Genomic DNA, 18,280 nt, shown 5'->3' on the forward strand with positions numbered 1-18,280 from the left:
AAAACTGACCCCAGCTGATGTCATGATTAGTATGAATGATTTTTCCATGGCAATGGCCAGTGCTTACATATGGCCAACAGTATTTCTCATATTTTTCAAAATATAAAAAAATTTCTTAATAGCAACCTTTACGCAATAAATAAGAAAATAAAATAACTTCAGGCACATAGATTTCTTCTCCTAAAAGTGAAAAATACTTATTTTAAGACTTTTTAAAACATAAATTTCAAGTTTACATTCCAAACTGGTCATTATTTTCACAATTCTCTTCAAAATGTATATAGCTTCAATATATGCAACGATTTTCATTAAGCTAAGTGTGACCCATTTATTTCTCTGACCTGTTTCTCTACTTGTTGTCATTTCAAAAGTATTCTGCAAGTAAACATCTGTTATTTTTGTAGGCCCGCTATAATGTAAACAGATGTGAGCTTTTAGTTAGATTAGATATCAGGAAACACACAGCTGGGCTTTATTATATAAGCCACTCAATATTATCTTTGAGCAGACAATTCTTTATTCTTTGACTGTTGGAAAACACAAGTTGCTAAAATTGAGCAGATGTCAACTATACTAAATGCTTGAATTTAAACATGTAATCTGAACACCCACTGTGCCATCTGACCAGCACCTCGTCAGAGAGATTCCCAACTCTTTTGACTTTCTCAACCTGACAGTTTAGAAAATGAAAATAATGTACCTAGGGCTCACTTGATATCACAAAACATGAGCAAATACTGCTCCTTCTCTTGTAAATTATTTTTCTGTTTCTTTACTATGCTCCTGCACATGGCAATAGGTTCCCCCAAGTTCCCTCTCCTACCCTTCACCTTCCGTCTGGAAGATTTCATCTCCTCTCCTCTCAAAACAGCCCTGCAACAAAAACTAGTCCTGTCTTACAAATCGGTTGGAATAATGGGAAGAGGAGGAGAAAGGGGTGCAGTAAACGGGATAAAAACCACGTCAGGTACTCCAGTTGTCAGAACAGTTTAAAATCTGTGTTATTTTTAGAAGGTTCTTATTTATGGTAAATAGAAAGGCAGTATCATTTTATTTTCCTGAGCATAAATAACAACCACTAACTCTACAATTAAATTGTAACTACTGACCATGTAAGTATATGGAAGCCACAGTACCATGTAATCACAGGGTAACGATCTTGTTACTTCTGTCTTTGAAGCTAAAGCATTGTCATAAGATCTAGGAGCTGCATGTTACATGGCAATTTGTTTTTTTTAAATACTTTGTAACTTCAATAACAGATTTGCAATGTATCCACTTATTGTTTATTCTGTAAAACTCTTTAGCCCTCAATTTGCATGAGAGGAAACATAATACCTCTTTGTTGGACATGTAGTGAGATAATAGCTATTTTTCAACAAAACATCATATAAGATTGCTCATTAGGACACTGACATATTGAAATAGTTTGAAACATGCGATGGATTCATTTTCAACCTCTCTGTTTACCTCGAGGCAAATAAGGAACCTGCCACGTGGCCAGAAAAGAAGGCCTATACTTTCTTATCTCAGGTGGCCAGGTGCACCATGGCTCCTTCATTTGCACTCTGCTCACTGCAGCTTGAAGCATGTCAGGTTAGGAAAACTCTGTGTGGAGGTTCATGCAAAAAGGAAAAGTATCTGGGGAGGGCCTCTAAAAGAGAAGGGGAATGGCCTTAGAAAAAGTAGAAAGTCCCTTAAAAGAGCTTCTTGTTAGTTGCTCTTCTCTGATGTGACAACATTTATTATGATAATAACTCAGGCATAAGTGGAGCCACAGGAATCTTCAGGGAGATGACAAAAGTGACTCCACTGAATAAAGTGACTCTACTCTGTTTTTCTCATAGTAATTAGAGCAATAAGGAAAACAAAAATCATGAGCTTCAATCCAGAGGAAAGGGTAAATGGAAAAAGCTAATGAAGATGGGCTTGACTGATGAATTTTTTAAAAACCCTGATCATCTTATCTTTTATTAAGATATTATAAATGTTTCACCCTGCCCTGGAATCAACTTCAAAAAATTTCAGATATTGTGGCTTATGCATAATCAATGGGATGCAGGGGAAGCTAAACCAATGAAGCTTGATGATGAATAATTTTAATTGATCCTAGGTTTTGGTTGCACTGGGAACCATTAAAAATAATTCAGTAGAAATTTGGGATTTCAAAACATGGGCTAAATGAAAATAGGCAAGCTATAAATAATCAGATGGGTCTTACAGCACACTCACAAGAACATACTTGAGAAGGAAAAAATAAGTATAAAAATAAAGATGCTTAATAAAAATATTTGTCAAACACAGATGGAAATACAAACAAGAAAAAATTCAAAGATATCTGTAACTGGCTCCTTCAGAAAAATACAAGGTTGTAGCATCTTGGCATTGTTATCTCTTCGAGATTTCATTGTGTCCCAATATATTCTGATTCATTATGCGGCACTGAAACACTGCAGCTCAAATTAAGTTATTTTTACTTTTAAGCAGTAGAGCTCTGATGCCTAATTAGTTTAGGTTTTTAAAAACAGTGTTTTTCCTAAGTACAAATTCAATATTTTAAAAATATTATCCTAACAGCCTTCGTGTGTTAGTAACACCAAACTCATGTTTCTAATTAGCCAGAAAGCAGGTAGGCAGTAAAACATATTTGTGTAAAAAGGAGGGATAGTAAACTTAACTTCACACCTCATAAAAAGCTTTGTAGTCATCCCAGTGGTGGCTCTCAGCATCCTGTAAAATGCTTGTAGCACAAACTCTGACGCAGTAGTCCGTAACCTGAAACTGCAGAGTGTTGATGAATTCCTGATATCCTTGGACAGGCACCAGGAATATGGGTCTGTTCAGAGGAAATGATCAAAGAGACAGAGATTTAAGGCCTGTGTAGTAGGAGGTAACAATCTCCAGTACTACAAATGGTTTTGATTATTAGATATCAATCATTCATTTCCTCCTAATGCTGAAGTCTGCATCCACATTCACTTTCCAAAAAGAAAAAAGAAAAAAAAAGATGGTCTTTGTTTTGCAAGTCTTTTGAAAACGTACATCTGCTGTTCCATAAATATGCACTTCAACTTGAGACAAACTGCATTGTCAATACATCATTCAAAAATAAAAGTATTCTCTGTAAGCCTATTATTAGAGATCAGTGCATTATTTAGGCATTAGGTTATCGTTATTATAGAGAACACATGCATTTGTCAGAACCAACTTTTATAAAGCTATCACACGTCCCACAAACATATTCTTTTTATTTCAAAAATTGTAATTTTGTAGATGTCAATTATCTCATAAAATGTTATAAAATATTCTAGAGAAATAAAGTGATTTCTGGCACATTTGTTTGTAAATTCAAGCATGAATAACAACATCTGTCTACTTATGAGAATTAAAGAACTATCATAGTGATATTCTACATCAAACCAAATTTATTTTACTTTTATCTTTAGCTATTTGTATTATGCTTTCTCTCACAAGTAGGGAACTGCAAAGGCTGAATACGTAATGTGGAATGGATTCTCGGGCTCACATGAGACTGCCAAGCCCACATGTTCCCTTTGCAAGGGGCCGTGCTGACTTCTAGAGAGTGAGTACAAGGATAGCCAGAAAGACCATGTGATAATACCTGCGGTCATTTTTATTGTCTATACAGAAAACATATAATCTTTTTAGACTACTAATACACCAGATTTAGGACTGCCAGATGCTTCCTTCTCAAATACAAGGAGAATTTATTTCTAAATCAATGTTCTGAAATATGCTTAGTCAATAGAATAGATTGAAAAGCATTTATTTTCTAAGTCAGCTGCTAACATCCTGTTGGCTCAGAAGAGAAAGAGAGAAGTGCATATTTCACAATTGTGTATACATGGGAAAACGAAAAGTTGATTCTTCCTTTTCACTGTAGTGGATACAATGTGCCTTACAAAATAAAAAGGGTTCGTTTGGTCACGTCATAAGAGCGTGCAGAAAATTGTTGCTCCTGACTAGAATATGGAAAATGCATGGGTCTTTTGAGTGAGCCTTTAGAGAAAATACAGATTTTTCTCACTACCTATGTGTCTGATTTAATGTATCCCATGCTCCACCTTTTTGACATTTCCTAGTTAAGACAAATGAAAATAATTCACCACGTTAATTATTATTTTCTCCTCAAATATTATCATCAAAATTTCACTCCTGTGATTTCCAAAGAGTACATGTTACTATAAACACGGCCATCAACTTAATTTACATGACACTCACTTCTTAGTATTTTCTTTCATCAAATTACCATATTGCGTAAAATGCTGGAAGACATAAACCGCTGTGGAGAGCAATGTGTGCAAGCTTTTCAGGGGTGCTCTGGAAGGAAACTCCTTGCCTCTCTCTTGCAGTCTCGCCAGGACAGCTGTTGCCACTTTACAACAGGCCTCCACAAAGTTTGCTCTAATTTCCTGAAAAGAATCATCTCTGCATGCCAGAGCCAGTGGAAGCATTGTGTCAAGTTTTTCCATGATGTCAGAACAGAACTAGGGAGAAATAAATGTAGCACTGAGTTATTTGTACTCTGACAGCACCATGTAATTTATGTACGGGGGAGCCAGGTTTTTAAATAATGAATTTGGCATTAAACATAAATATAATCACACAACTTTATAGTAATCAATTGTAGAAAGTTAAATGTTTTGTGTCAAATGAGGAAATGCCAAAATGATGCCTCTCTATACATAATCGTCAAACCTTATGCTTATCATGCAGACATTACAAAAAACACATGAAGTAGCTTTATATGTCAATACATTTATTTGTAGTTAATAGAGACAGAAAATATGTGTCCTTGATATTAACACAATATCATTTTTTAATTTATTTTAATTGTCATAAAGCTTTTTTATTAACCATCACATAAAAATATGGCTATATCGGTTTTACTAAATCTAGAAGTATCAGAAACAATCTCACGTAGCACCCTCTTATTGGCAAGGCACAAACAAGTTTTAGAAGTAATGTGCCTAGCCTTTCACTAGTTACTACGAATCTATTTCTTTTCAATGGTAAAGGAAGTACGGTGCATGGGAAGGAAAAATTTGCCTCCACTCTGGATTAGTCCACAGTGTTCCCTGGGGAATGTTCTGGAGCCTCAGGGTGTCAGGAGCAAAACAGGAGGCCATTTTTAAGAACCCAAAACCATTTCAATAATAGGTTGCTGAACTCATTGTGGACTTAGTACTGAGAAACTGTATTTACCTACTTGCATGATGACTTCATAATTTTACTATGTTCTATGACTTTCAAAGAACATGTAAACATGGAAGACTGATGCTAATGAAATGGAATGTTCACTAGGGGTTAATATTCAAAAGTTGCCCAAACCAGTAAAAGACAGTAATTCCTTCAACCTCTTAAATTTCTCTTGAAGTCATTCAAAGATATAACCCAAACAAGCAGCAAGGTGGTAACAGGTTTAAGCCCCTTTTCTTAGCAGTGGCCCATGATATCAGAGAAAAAAAAATGGCATTGGGTCCAGTACCAAGTGCCTGCCAAGAGGCTCCGCCATTTTTCTACGGGTTCCCTTTGCAGTGGCTATAGTTAAAAACAGCGATGACAACAACAAAAACCAACCAAACAAAAAAACCACTTCATTGTATCAGTGTACAGTTCTGAAAGGATTTCATTTGACTCTTGCCTTTGCAATTTTCTTTGGTTGGTCCTCCTCAGGAATCACACAGTCATCTTGCCAAACTTGTTGGACATTTACAAGGTTCATAGCATAGGTCACAGCTGAAGACCTTTCATTCTGTTCCTGTTGTAGAACTTTTATGGAAAAATCTTCGATTGCTGTTGTTACACTATATGCCATGGGAAGAGACACTTCTTTAAATGCACTTCTCCAACGAAAATCTAGTAAACTAGCCTGAAATATAAATTTATATGAAATTATAGTAATCTTAATTCAGCAACAAGTGCTTCTATTATTCTAGATATAAAATTACTGCTTTCCTTCAGCATGTTGAATATAGATACTCTTTGATAAACTGTAAAAATCATTCTTACAACCTGAAAAATATTACTTTATCAGTGGATAAAGCAATATACAAAAACATGTGCATTCTTTATAGACAGTAATATACTGACATTTCATTTTAATTCATCAGTGGATTTAATAAAAGTTTTTTTCAAAATTTAATCTCTTAAATATAGTTCCATAAAACCATCTTTATGAGAGCTGAAAGTTACACTTACTATTTATCACATAAAACAAACTTTAAATTCAATATATTTAATAAAGTCTAAATTAGATTTTTACAGTCTTTTTTACAGTTTATTGTTAACAAGTATTGCAACATAAGACAGTATTTAATATTCAATCTTTTCTTTTTTACTCTCAGAAATCCAGACAAGCCAAAAATAGCAATAAAAAATAAATTTCTCAGAGAAAATACACCACTGAACCTTTCTAGGTTTTTATTTCTTTAGAATTTTATGTTGTTCCTCTACTCACAAACTGGTACATGGCACTAATTTTGTTTCAGAAAATGAAAAATTAAAATGGTCTGCATTACTCTATGCGGGAGGATGGGGAAGGTTGGGGTGGATGATGGTGCTGTTTATTCTCTGTTGGTCTTTGTCTCATACGGCAATATATTTACGACTGTGTGCTCCCCCCAAGTCCTCTAATGTTCTTTATAGTAACAAAAACATTATGATTAGTAGGCCGAACCTATGCTTAGAGTTAAGCTCTCTGTATAAATGTAATCTTATTTACAGTAATAATTTTATTATTCCAACTTCAGAAGACCTTAGGTTCAATACCTCTAACTAAATTACTTATTTTTCTAGGTCTCCACTTTTTTGCTAGAAATATAAGAGCTGAATTGAATGATTTCTATGGTCTCTTTCAGTCTAAAATTACTGAGATTATGATTATTAGCTTCATTTTCTTGTACATACATATCATTCATCATTAATTTAATGCTCTTTGTATATACTGTACGAATAAAGGGGATTCTTCTTCTAGAATGAAAATTTTATGAGTCCATGTTTCTACAGTTAGAAAAAGTGGCTCTTATTCTCATTATGCTTATAATTAAGTTGTGATTGAACTTTCTAAAGTTTATTTCGACCTTTAACAGCATGGAGTCTGAAAACACATCTCTCATCTTATTTGTACACAAAATTACTCAATATTTGAGTCTATTCAGCCCATATAATCTCCCTTTTTAGAACTGAAACTTTAGAAGTACCATGGGTCCAGTACTGTGCTATAATAGTATTTCCTTGGGACACATTTATGATAGAAATGTAAAAAGAAAACCACCTCCATGTAAATTAATAAAAACAACAATAAAACTCTGGGGTTTTTTTTGTTCTCCCTACCAGGGCATGTCCATGAAAATTATTCATTCATTTGTTCATTCAGTAAGTCAGTCATTCACCCAGGAAAAAATATTCTGGTGAGAACTCCCAGTAATTGCCACAGCTGCAGTGATAATTTGTGTGTGTGCAATGATGATTACTTTGGCCCATGATAATTTATATGTGATTATAATATCTTGGCCCATCTGAATTCTCTTTTCAAAATTTAGAAAACCAAGCACATTAATAGCTGCTCTTAAAAAATAAAACTAAAAACCTCTACTATTCAAATGTTCTCCTAGAAGTCTCCCATAAAATATTGTTTGCTTCCTTCTACTCTTCTCATCTGACGTTTGGCATCAAAATTATTTCAGTTAGAATAGAGAATATTTACTAGTTGATTAAAGAAGAAAACAAATAATGTGACTTTCTGTTCTGTGCACAGAGTAGGTACCTACTGAATCCCTTTCTTTTATTACCTCATAATAATCATTTAATACCTGCTCTGATTTTTGGTGAAAACATAATGTACAACTTTGCATTTTCCTAGTTATTTTTGTTGCTTTCTAAATTGAAAGTGTTAAAACCCTATGTTCTTGCACATTTTCCAATGTTTACCTATCAGTCAAGGTCCATTCAGAAAACAGAAACCACTCTAAGTATTTCAAGAGGAAGAGAAAATTAATGTAGATTACTAAGGTGATGAAATTCTGAAGAGCCAATCATGGGTTGTGAAGCAAGACAGATATTAATGCAGCAGGAAGCCACTACCACTCTTAGGGCTGGAGGAACAAAAAAAAGGGATTATATGGGGGTCCAATTCCTGGGGCCACCAGTCAAAGTTAAAGGTAAGACTGCCAGGTGGCTCTGGAACCACGGAGGGAGGACTGTGTGGTGGGAGCACAGCTCATGGAGGAAATGGAGTCATAGAAACTACTCGAGATGTTCCTTAAGACACAGAGAAAGAAAAAAAAAAACTTGTTTTTCTCCTATATCTACCCTCCAGGTCTTCCACCATTGCCTTTCATTGGCCAGACCTTCCCAGTATCGAGAAAGAGAGGAAGCCTGGAAGATGTAATTCTCTGTAATATAGAACAGAGCGGGGGAAGAGTGTAACGGATCTGAGAACACACATGTACATGTCGGACATACTAAATTAAGGCCAGTTCAAACTATTTTCCCCTCTTTCCTTTCCTTTTCAACCTCTGTTTTCTCCCCTTTCAACAATTATTTATCTACAGTCCAAGTTCTCAAGTTTAGACCCTGATTTAGGATGAGAACAAAGACCTCCTCATTTTCAGATCCTTCCTCACAAGCTGTCCGTGGAACAGAATGTGCAAGAGAGCAGTGAATACACTAAACTCAGTATTTGTCAAAGCGTATAAGCCAATTTTCAATCAAGAATGATTTTTTTAGTGTCAAAGGGTAAAACTCAAGACATTTTGATTTTTAATGGATTCATAGACATATGATGATGCTATTATATATGAATAAAGAAATACCACCCTTTTTTTCTCCTTACCTCTTTTCCTGGTAGCAAGTGCTCTGAAGAACTACCGGTTTCATTTGCTCTAGGTTTCTCTCTTACAGCTTCTTGACTGGGGGTGTCCAAAATTCCTATGAAAGAATACAAACACAAAAACATACATTAAGAAAAACAAACCATACTAGATATATTTGCTAGATTTAGATTAAAATTAATTATGTAAAAAAGCTCTACCTATACTATATACACACATACATACATACGAAGATACAGATAATATAGGCAGTAATATGTAAGGTAATGTCACCATTACAATGATGACAATATCAAAATATACTGAGTACTTTTCCATATATTCAGCTTGGTAAAATTTATGAGCTACTTATATTCATACTTGATGTATATACATATATAATCCATAACATAGATTATTTTGTTATCAATTCATTTTCATGTTGATAATATAGAGTAAGTTAAGAATACAAAGTAAATATTAATTATTTTATTCATGTAAAAGGTTTAATTCTAAAATACAGCATTTAAAAACTGGTGATTTTTCTTAGCACTTTAACACTTCCTTTCTTGAAACAAGGAAGAACAAAAGTACATGGATAAAAGTCAACATAGCAAGAAAAATTATACTCTTGATAGATATATCAATAATTCATTGGAAAAATGCAAACAGTGGAACAGATAAGAAATAATATTTACTTTGTAAAGTAGAAACATTTTCTCAACTTTTAAATTTCAGAATTAAGAAACTTTTTCCTACAGGAAAAAAATAAACTTTAAAAATATAATAAATTAATATGTGAAAAAAATTCTTCCACTTTCCATTAGGTTTTATTGATTATAGTTTAATTTGATATGAACAAGTTAGCATTTATTTTACTTTTTCTTATAATTGATATATGATGATGAATTATAACTATTATATGATATTTTAAAATTTTTATGAATCTTAACAATCAGTTTCTCCTTTCGTCTTGAGTAAGCACTTTTCAAAATCTTACTGATTCTCCTCAGTAGGACTTCTGACCAATATATTCATCTGGGAAACATGTGAGTTTTTTTTGTTTTTTCTAGATAAGGTTCTTTGTCCTGGCTTAATGGACTGAGTATAGGCCTGCAAACCTATACTCAGTTGATTCCTTTTGGTCACGGGATCAATTCCTGGTCAGGACACATGTGTGAGTGACAGGCCAGGTCCCCAGTCAGAGGTGTGCAACAGGTTGCTGTATCTCTCACACATTGGTGTTTCTCTTCTTCTCTTCCTCCCTTCCTTCCTGTCTCTCAAAAAATAAATTAAATTAAATCTTCAAATATAGTTCAACTAATTCAATCATGAATGATTCCTAAGTACTACAGTTCACTGAAACATTCCTTAAAGAGATAAATATTTTATTTGGTGGGTGAGAACAACATCTTTTGGGGAAATTTTATCAGAATTTATCTCTTCCAAGGAAAAGTTTTCCTTAACTCAAGTGTTTCTTAAGCATTTTGGATCTGTGAACACTTCTGAGAACTTTCTTAAAGTGAAAGAACATTCCATCCAAAATGCACAATATGACTCCATGGTAAATACACACACACACTCATGCATGCTATTAAGGATTCCCAGAGCCCTCGTAAAGTGCATTCATGAACCTCAGGGGGCCGTGGACTTCAGTTTAGGAATCCTGCTTAGTTTCTCAACAGATATCACAATGCAGAGAAGGTTTGAGATCCGTGTTCCCCCAGTCAACTCAAGATGCTTGCTCTATGGCTTGCATTTTACTAAGTCTTTTAAAGAAGTTGGTACTATAAATAAGGATCCCTTCTAACAATGAAATAAAATCCAAATTAACTGAAGATTTTTAAATAAAGAAAAAGGCAACTACAAGGCTATTAAAATATTGAATATTTTTTCAAAAGATCAGTGTAAAGACTTTTCTGAAACACATAAACAATTCTGCATAACAAAAATACCATTAGCAGTCAAAATAGATATGAAAAATTCACTTACACTCTCTGTTAAAATGTCCATACCTTTTAAAATATTAATAGACTTTAGTTTTTAGGGCATTTTCAGTTTTACAGAAAAATTGAGCAGACAGTACAGAATTTCCACATTTTCTCTCTCCCTCACCCTCAGTTTACCTTACTGTTAACATCTTGCTTTGGTGTGGTATATTTGTTAAAACTGATAAATCAATATTGATAGATTACTGTCAACTAAATTCCATAGTTCACATTAGGGTCCATTCTTTGTTTTGTGTAGTACAATGCATTTTCAAATGCATAACATTATTTTTCCACCTTTATCGCATCATAGAGAACGATTTCACTGCTTAAAAAATCCCCTGTCCTCTACCTATTCACTTCTCTTCTCGTTGTTCCCATCCCCTGAAAACCACTGATCTTTTTACTCTCTCTCTGTTTTCTCTTCCCAGAAAGTCATTAATGTCATATAGCTGGAATCATATAGTAAGTATGTAGTCTTTTCAGATTGGCTTCTTTTAATTAGCGATGTGCACTTAAAATTCTTTCATGTTTTCTTGTGTCTTGATACCTTACTTTTTACCAGTGGATATTATTTCACTGTATTGATGTACCAAAGTTTATCAAATTTACCTAGGGAATTATAATTCCCTAGGTAAACAGTACAAGACACTGTTTAGCTTTGTAAGATACAACCAAGTTGCCTTCCAAAGAGGCTGTACTATTTTACACTCCTATCAGCAATGAGCGGGAGTTCCTGTTGCTTCACGTCCTTGCCAGAACTGGTGCTGTTACTGTTTCAAATGTTAGTGCTATCTCCTTGTTTTAATTTGCATTTCCCTGATGACATATGATGTTGAGCATCTTTTCATATGCTTATTTGCCATCTGTATATCTTCTTTGCTGAGGTGTCTGTTCAAATCTTTTGCTCATTTTTTAATTGAGTTTTTTGTTCTCTTGTTGAATTTTAGAAGTTTTTAAATATATTTTGGATACAAGTCTTTTATCTAATATGTGTTTTTGCAAATATTTTTTCTGTCTATGGCTAATCTTTTCATTTTCTCAATGACCATAACTTTTTACTTGGCAATTTCATTTTAAAAATTAACCATTTAGAAATGCGTGTGCACATATTAAGACACAGTTCAAGAAAATCTGCCACATCATTGTTCAGGAAGAAAGAATCCTAATTGTCTATCAATGAGTACCTTGTTAGGTTCACCAATGGAAACCTTTTCAGCTATTAGAAAGAATAAGGTGTTTCTGCATACGTGTTAATAATGAAAAACTCTGCATATTATGTCAAGGTTTTGTGTTATTTTAACCTACAAATATATATATATATATGGAAGTAGTTGCTTCTGGAAAGCAAAACTAGAGAATTGGAATAGAAAAAGACATAACTGTCACCATATACTCTTCTGTTCTATTTAAATGTTTTACTATACGTGGAGCTACTATTGAAAAAACATTTTTCTTTTTTTTAAGATTTTATTTATTTAGTTTTAGAGAGATAGGGAAGGGAGGGACAGAGAGAGGGAGTGAAACATCAATGTATGGTTGCCTCTAGCAAACCCCATACTGGGGACCTGGCCTGCAACCCAATTCCCTGCCCTGACTGGGAATCAAACTGGCGATGCTTTGGCCCTCGGCCTGTGCTCAATCCACTGAGCTACACCAGCCAGGGCCTCAAAAAACACTTCTTAAAGAAGAAAAAATAGTAGAGATCAAGTTAACGACATGAAGGAACAACAGCTGGATTCTTAATGTCGCTTTACTTTTCTATACACAGCTCACAAAACCAGCTAATTTAAGAGGTATTTACTCCGGAAAAATAACACTAGTTTGAAGTGTAAGCTTGCAGAACCATTTCCAGAAATAACTATCTGCCATTGTGTAGATATAATTTAAGATTTATGAAAAAGCTAATTATCTTATATTTACCATTGCACTCCCAAATACAATATGCTTATTCACTCAAAGTAATGTGCTTTGATATTTATATAACCCATCTGCCTATTTTCAAGATTAGTAAATAAAAAAAATAAGCTTCCCAAGCCTTTTCTTGCTGGTGAGCAATTCTCTAGTAAGACTGAACATAAATTATCAAATAATTCTGATAACCTTTATAATATAGTCTCCCTCCAAAAAATTTTTTAAAAGACTTTAAAAAAACTTTAATGCTACTTAGAGAAGCAAAAGGGATCGTTTTAAGGCAGGATTAGTAACACTGAATCTAAACTAGTAAGATATCTGATACTTCAGGTTTTAACAAATTGTGGAAGTTTGCATTTGTTTGGAATTCAAAATGTTCAATTTCAAAATTCCACATTGTCAAACTTTATAAGCTCTGCAAACATTTAACAAATTTTTCACCTATTTAAAATATATTGAAAATCTATACACCTACAAGCATTGTCCAGAGAAGGTAGCCCATTTTGGGCTCAAGGCTCTAAAACATAGGCTATTTGCATGTAATCAACACTGGTTTCTTTAAAAATATGCCCAGATTAAGCACCTCAGTAGAGTGCAGACGGTCACAGGAATGCTAGCTGCCAAACAGCCTCCCCCCACAGAGTTCACTGTGGTTCATTTTACACATCTGGTTAGTCCCACACTGTCACTTTCTTTCATAGAGAGTAGAGGTTGGCAGTACTTCCCTGTGACATCCACTTTCACACCCAAATTGGTCTTCATAGGCTCCCATTGTGCGCACTACAAAGCAACTTGCCTTGTTGGTAGCTCTAAGTGGGAACTACAAGTCTTTCTTTTCTTCACTGTTCTTTTCTGGCTCACAAGCAACCTCCCACCAAAAGCTGAATCTGTAGAAGAGACTACATCCAAGAGATAATACTATGAAAAAGTATGAAGAGAAACCCAGGTGGCCACCTTGCAAATTTCCAATGTGGAAGCCTTCGACCTCTCTGCCCAAGAAACAGCTAAAGTCCTAGTGTAATGAGCTTTACAAACCCTAGGAGCCTCTTTACCTTAACTACATACGCCTCCCTAATACAATCCCTTAACCATCTAGCTAAGGAACTCTTAGAAGCCATTTGACCCCTCTTAAGACCCCCTAAGAGTACAAACAATCTTTCAGAAGATCTGAAATCTTTGATTCTTCTGAGACAAACCCTAAGTGATCTTCTTACATCCAATTGAAGCAGCCATGGCTCTTTGTCATTGCTGGGGCTACAGAAAAATGAGGGCCAAGAAACCTCCTGGTTTAGACAAATCTCAGGTGCCACCTTTGGAAAATTGGAGGAACTGCCGAAGAGCAACTTTATTCTGAAGGAGCATTACAAGTGCCCCATAAATCAAATCTGACGCTACTCCATAAGATATAATCACCCAAAAGAAATATAGTAGGGCACCATAACAGTCAAATAACATTCTGTCACTTTCTGAAATGACCAAAATAGAAAACCATCAAATTATGACCCCCTCAAAAGCAAATAAATACAATGATTAAATATCATTTCTTTCTCAAAAATATTTGTGTCTCTATAGTATCTCTTGCATCATATTAAATTACTAAGAATAGTGCCAATTTAACTAACTTGAAGATACAGTAGGGAACTTTAAAGTAAAAAATAAATTATTTGGTTAAGCATCTTTATATTTTCTCTATATGATATTAAGCACCTGGATATTTTTAAAACATCTGGATAATAAAAAAAAACCTCACTTTTCATCACATTGCTTTGGTTACACAGACAGAGTAGGCAACTCTTTCCAAGATCTTTATTAGCAAAATATGCTCCAATCAAAATAAATACAGAGGAAACCAGATGATTTGATCTTTTCCCCCCCATTCTGTCCCACACAAGATTTTTTAAGCAAAAGATTAACTATAAGGATAACTTAAGGTACATTTGGTTTCTTTAATCATCTATTTCAAGGGGGTATTTTCTTCTAGATTAAAGAAACAAAGCTTTTGATAAGAATTGATTGGCTTCACTTACTTGGAATAAAAAATTTAAGATTTTCCTTGACCACTTCCCTCAACATGTTTCTTTGCAGGGAGGTATAAAGTTATGTCAGATTAAATCAATCCTGGCTTTGTACAAAAACTATAAGTTTTAACAATAAAGAAGATATGCATCGCAATAGGATATTCTAGTACTTAGACATTTCCTATACCTTCAAAATTCCTTTTACACTATGTTGATAATCCACAAACATGTTTCTATAGTACCCTACTATTAATGTGATATTGAAGTTCCTTTTATCTGCCATGCTGCTTTTATGATGATATGATGAATGAGACAGTATATTGTGGCATAATTAAATACTTGCTGTGTTGATTTTATTCAGTAATGGCAACTATTGTTCTGGAATATGCAGCATTGGCCAAATCTCAGTGTTACTTAATCTTATTCTAATAAGTTATTTCGGTTTTTCTTCTCTTTTTTTCTGAAATCACCATGTCAAGCCTTTGCTTCAATCCTTGGCTATCTCAGTTTTTTTTTTTTAAGTATTTTTATTTATTTATCTTAGAGGGGACGGGAAGGGGAGAGAGAGAGAGAGAGAGAAAGAAAGAGAAAGAGAGAAATATCAATGTATGTTTGCCTCTCGTGTGTCCCCCGCCAGGAACCAGGACCTGGCCTGCAACCTAGGCATGTGCCCTGACTGGGAATCGAACCTCGATCATGTGGTTCGCAGGCCCGCGCTCAATCCACTGAGCTACACCAGCCAGGGCCTTCAGTTTTATATTTTTATAATATCTCTCTAACACAATTATAATTATGAATTTGCATTGCTTTTAAGAGGAATAAAATTCTCAGAAATGACTTCATTTCTCTAGGGCCTGGCCTAGGACCCATACAAGATGAGTCCAAATGGGTGAGGGTATAGACTTACTGGAATTTCTTTGTTTCTTCATCCATACCTCAGGAAAGATCTGCTAGAGATGTGAATGAGGGATGTCAAATCTTAGCCAGGTATGATGGATGAGTACCCACCCAGTGCCAACTTATCCAGGGAGCAACATGTTAATCAAAAAATAGGATGGCATATTTCTCTACTCAGATTTAACCCAGTGAATTCCATCTAGAAGACCCTCTACAGCCCACATTATCTCCTAATTAAATCTGCTTTTCATTGTCTTTTAACTTTCATATTTCATGTCTTATATATTTACTATTTTCCCACTGTTTTATTGTTTTTGAAATCATTAATCCACCTTCATTTTTATTTAAATTATCTCTAAATTTGGAAAAGTGATCTACAGTATTTACTTTACAATTTAATACTATGTAAACTTAACCTAAAACATAAAAGGCCAGTAAGGTATGCTCAGTATAAAACAAACAAATTCTAACCCTCTAACATTTTTATTTACCCAGGAAAAGTAAATAAAAAATACAAAAGTAAATATATTAAATTAAATATAATTCCTTACTAAGATACTAGCTTTGAAATTTTCAGATTCACTTGCTTGCATAAATTTGTTTCACAAATGTAACCACTATTTTTCCTCCTAAAAATAATATATGGTTATGTAAAAGAGAATTTTGTATCATTCATTCTGATAGAAATGAAGATCTGCATAAGTATAAATATTACAAGGAATACAATATCTTAACAATTATGGCTTTGAATTCTACCTTTAATTTTAGAAACATTATCCCAACACACATGGCACAGCTTTCTTCAAAAAGATTTTGTGAGGACTAAAATCAAAGTAACATTCTATCATTCTAATTATTATTGGAACAACACACTTATAGTTTATGATATGCTACACATTCTTTTAAATAATTTACATACAGTATATCATTCAATTCCCATGGCCCTACATAACATATTGGAATCTAAAGCATCTAACTGTAAAAGACAGCAAAGAGAAAATTAATTTAGATCTATACCATCATCGTGAAGTTGAGAAAACTGAGGTCTAAGGAAACAAAATATTTTGCTCAAGGTCATCCACCCAGCTGCTAGAAGCAGAAGAGGAGCTACTGGACCATCAGGTCTGCTTAATTTTGTTCATAGGCCAGGCTGTATTTCTTTGAAGTGAAAAAAAATGATCTGATTTTTGTTAAAGACAGTTATTTAGAATTGACTTATGATGCTTTGCCAACTAGAATTATGGAATTTGCCAATTATTCATAAAGGAAAAAATGTAATTCTATGTTAATAGAATTTTCTTTACTTAATGTTTCTCTCAGACTTTGAATTTATTTAAAGAAGGGGGAGGGCAAGACTAGTATGGGAAATGTAGAAGCTAAAGAACGTGTGACACATGGACATGAACTAAAGGCGGGGAACGAGGGAGGAGATGTGCAGGGTGGAGGGGGATGAAGGGGGGCAAATGGGACAACTGTAATGGCATGATCAATAAAATACATTTTTAAAAAAGAAATAATTATATAATGTATTTTTGTTAAGTAATGATATAGATTCAGTGGCAGGAAGTAAAGGTAGAGAGAATGATAGATTTAAACAAATTTAAACAAAAGGGCATGTTACCTGAGTTATTCCTGAGTATCTTGAGTGACAAAAACATTTCTTCAAACAATTCTTGAACATTTTTTTCCAGCTCCAAAAGGGATTTTATGAGCTGTGATAAGAATTCAAGTTCATTTAAGGAAAGGAGAAAGTTTCTTTCTTTCTGTGGGCATTCAGGATTAACTGTGAAAAAAAAAGATCAATATACATTGTATTTGTTTGTTTAGTAAATACTATAATGATCTATGTGATTCCATAAACCATGAAAACTAACAAGATCCTCAATAAATAACCCAAGTTTGTTCTTGAGGAAATACAAGTACACATAAAATTTCCTAGGAGAGTCTTTTCTTCTGAGATGCTGGAGATCAGTATTCTCTTTAATGCAAATATGACAAATAGTTATATTTATCCTCAGAGCTATAAATACAAATATGATTTGTTATTGTGAAATTATATACAATTCTACTTTTTTTTAAAAGTCCGGCACAACTTTAATCTAGTCACAAGGAAATATAAGACAAATCCAAATTGATGGGCATTTTACAAAATAGCTGATCTATATTCTCTAAAAATATTGTGTCCAGAAACACGAAGACTAGATTTTGACTAGACAAATATTCTGTTCAGAAGTCTAGACTTCCGCCAGGATGGAGGCGTAGGTGGGAACACTGTGCCTTCTCCCACAACCAAGTTTGAATACAACAAAGGTTTAGTAAACAGAAGAAGTCTAAAAAGACATGACAACTGAAATTAATACTCAATCACTATTTTATTTTATTATATAGGACTCTATTGGGGTAATTTGATGAAATCTGCGTACAGTCTATAATTCCATGCTATTATTGCATGACTTAATTTTCTGATTTACATAACTATACTGTGGTTATGAAAGAGAATGCCCTACATTTAAGAAATACATATGGAAGTATATTAAGGTAAATGTACATAACCTGTTCTCAGTTTAGGGGAAAAAACAGTTTTAAGAGAAAGAATGCAAATGTGGAAATGTGGCAAAATATTAACATT

The 18,280-nt window shown here is 34.0% G+C and overlaps 1 protein-coding gene across 1 annotated transcript in view; it reads right to left on the reverse strand.

Moving 5' to 3' along the window:
- KIAA0825 (KIAA0825 ortholog) overlaps nt 1-18,280 on the reverse strand; it is a 391,792-nt gene that overhangs the window by 264,272 nt on the left and 109,240 nt on the right. Inside the window, exons 6-10 of the mRNA XM_037032449.1 lie at nt 17,273-17,434; nt 8,858-8,952; nt 5,666-5,893; nt 4,243-4,508; nt 2,686-2,836 (exon numbers count right to left, since the gene is read on the reverse strand). Coding sequence (XP_036888344.1) covers nt 2,686-2,836; nt 4,243-4,508; nt 5,666-5,893; nt 8,858-8,952; nt 17,273-17,434 — 902 coding nt within the window. The remainder of the gene's footprint in view (nt 1-2,685; nt 2,837-4,242; nt 4,509-5,665; nt 5,894-8,857; nt 8,953-17,272; nt 17,435-18,280) is intronic.

This window comes from Sturnira hondurensis, unplaced genomic scaffold, assembly GCF_014824575.4.
Source record: "Sturnira hondurensis isolate 20B ecotype Veracruz unplaced genomic scaffold, ASM1482457v3 Scaffold0021354, whole genome shotgun sequence".
NCBI classification, from domain to species: Eukaryota; Metazoa; Chordata; class Mammalia; order Chiroptera; family Phyllostomidae; genus Sturnira; species Sturnira hondurensis.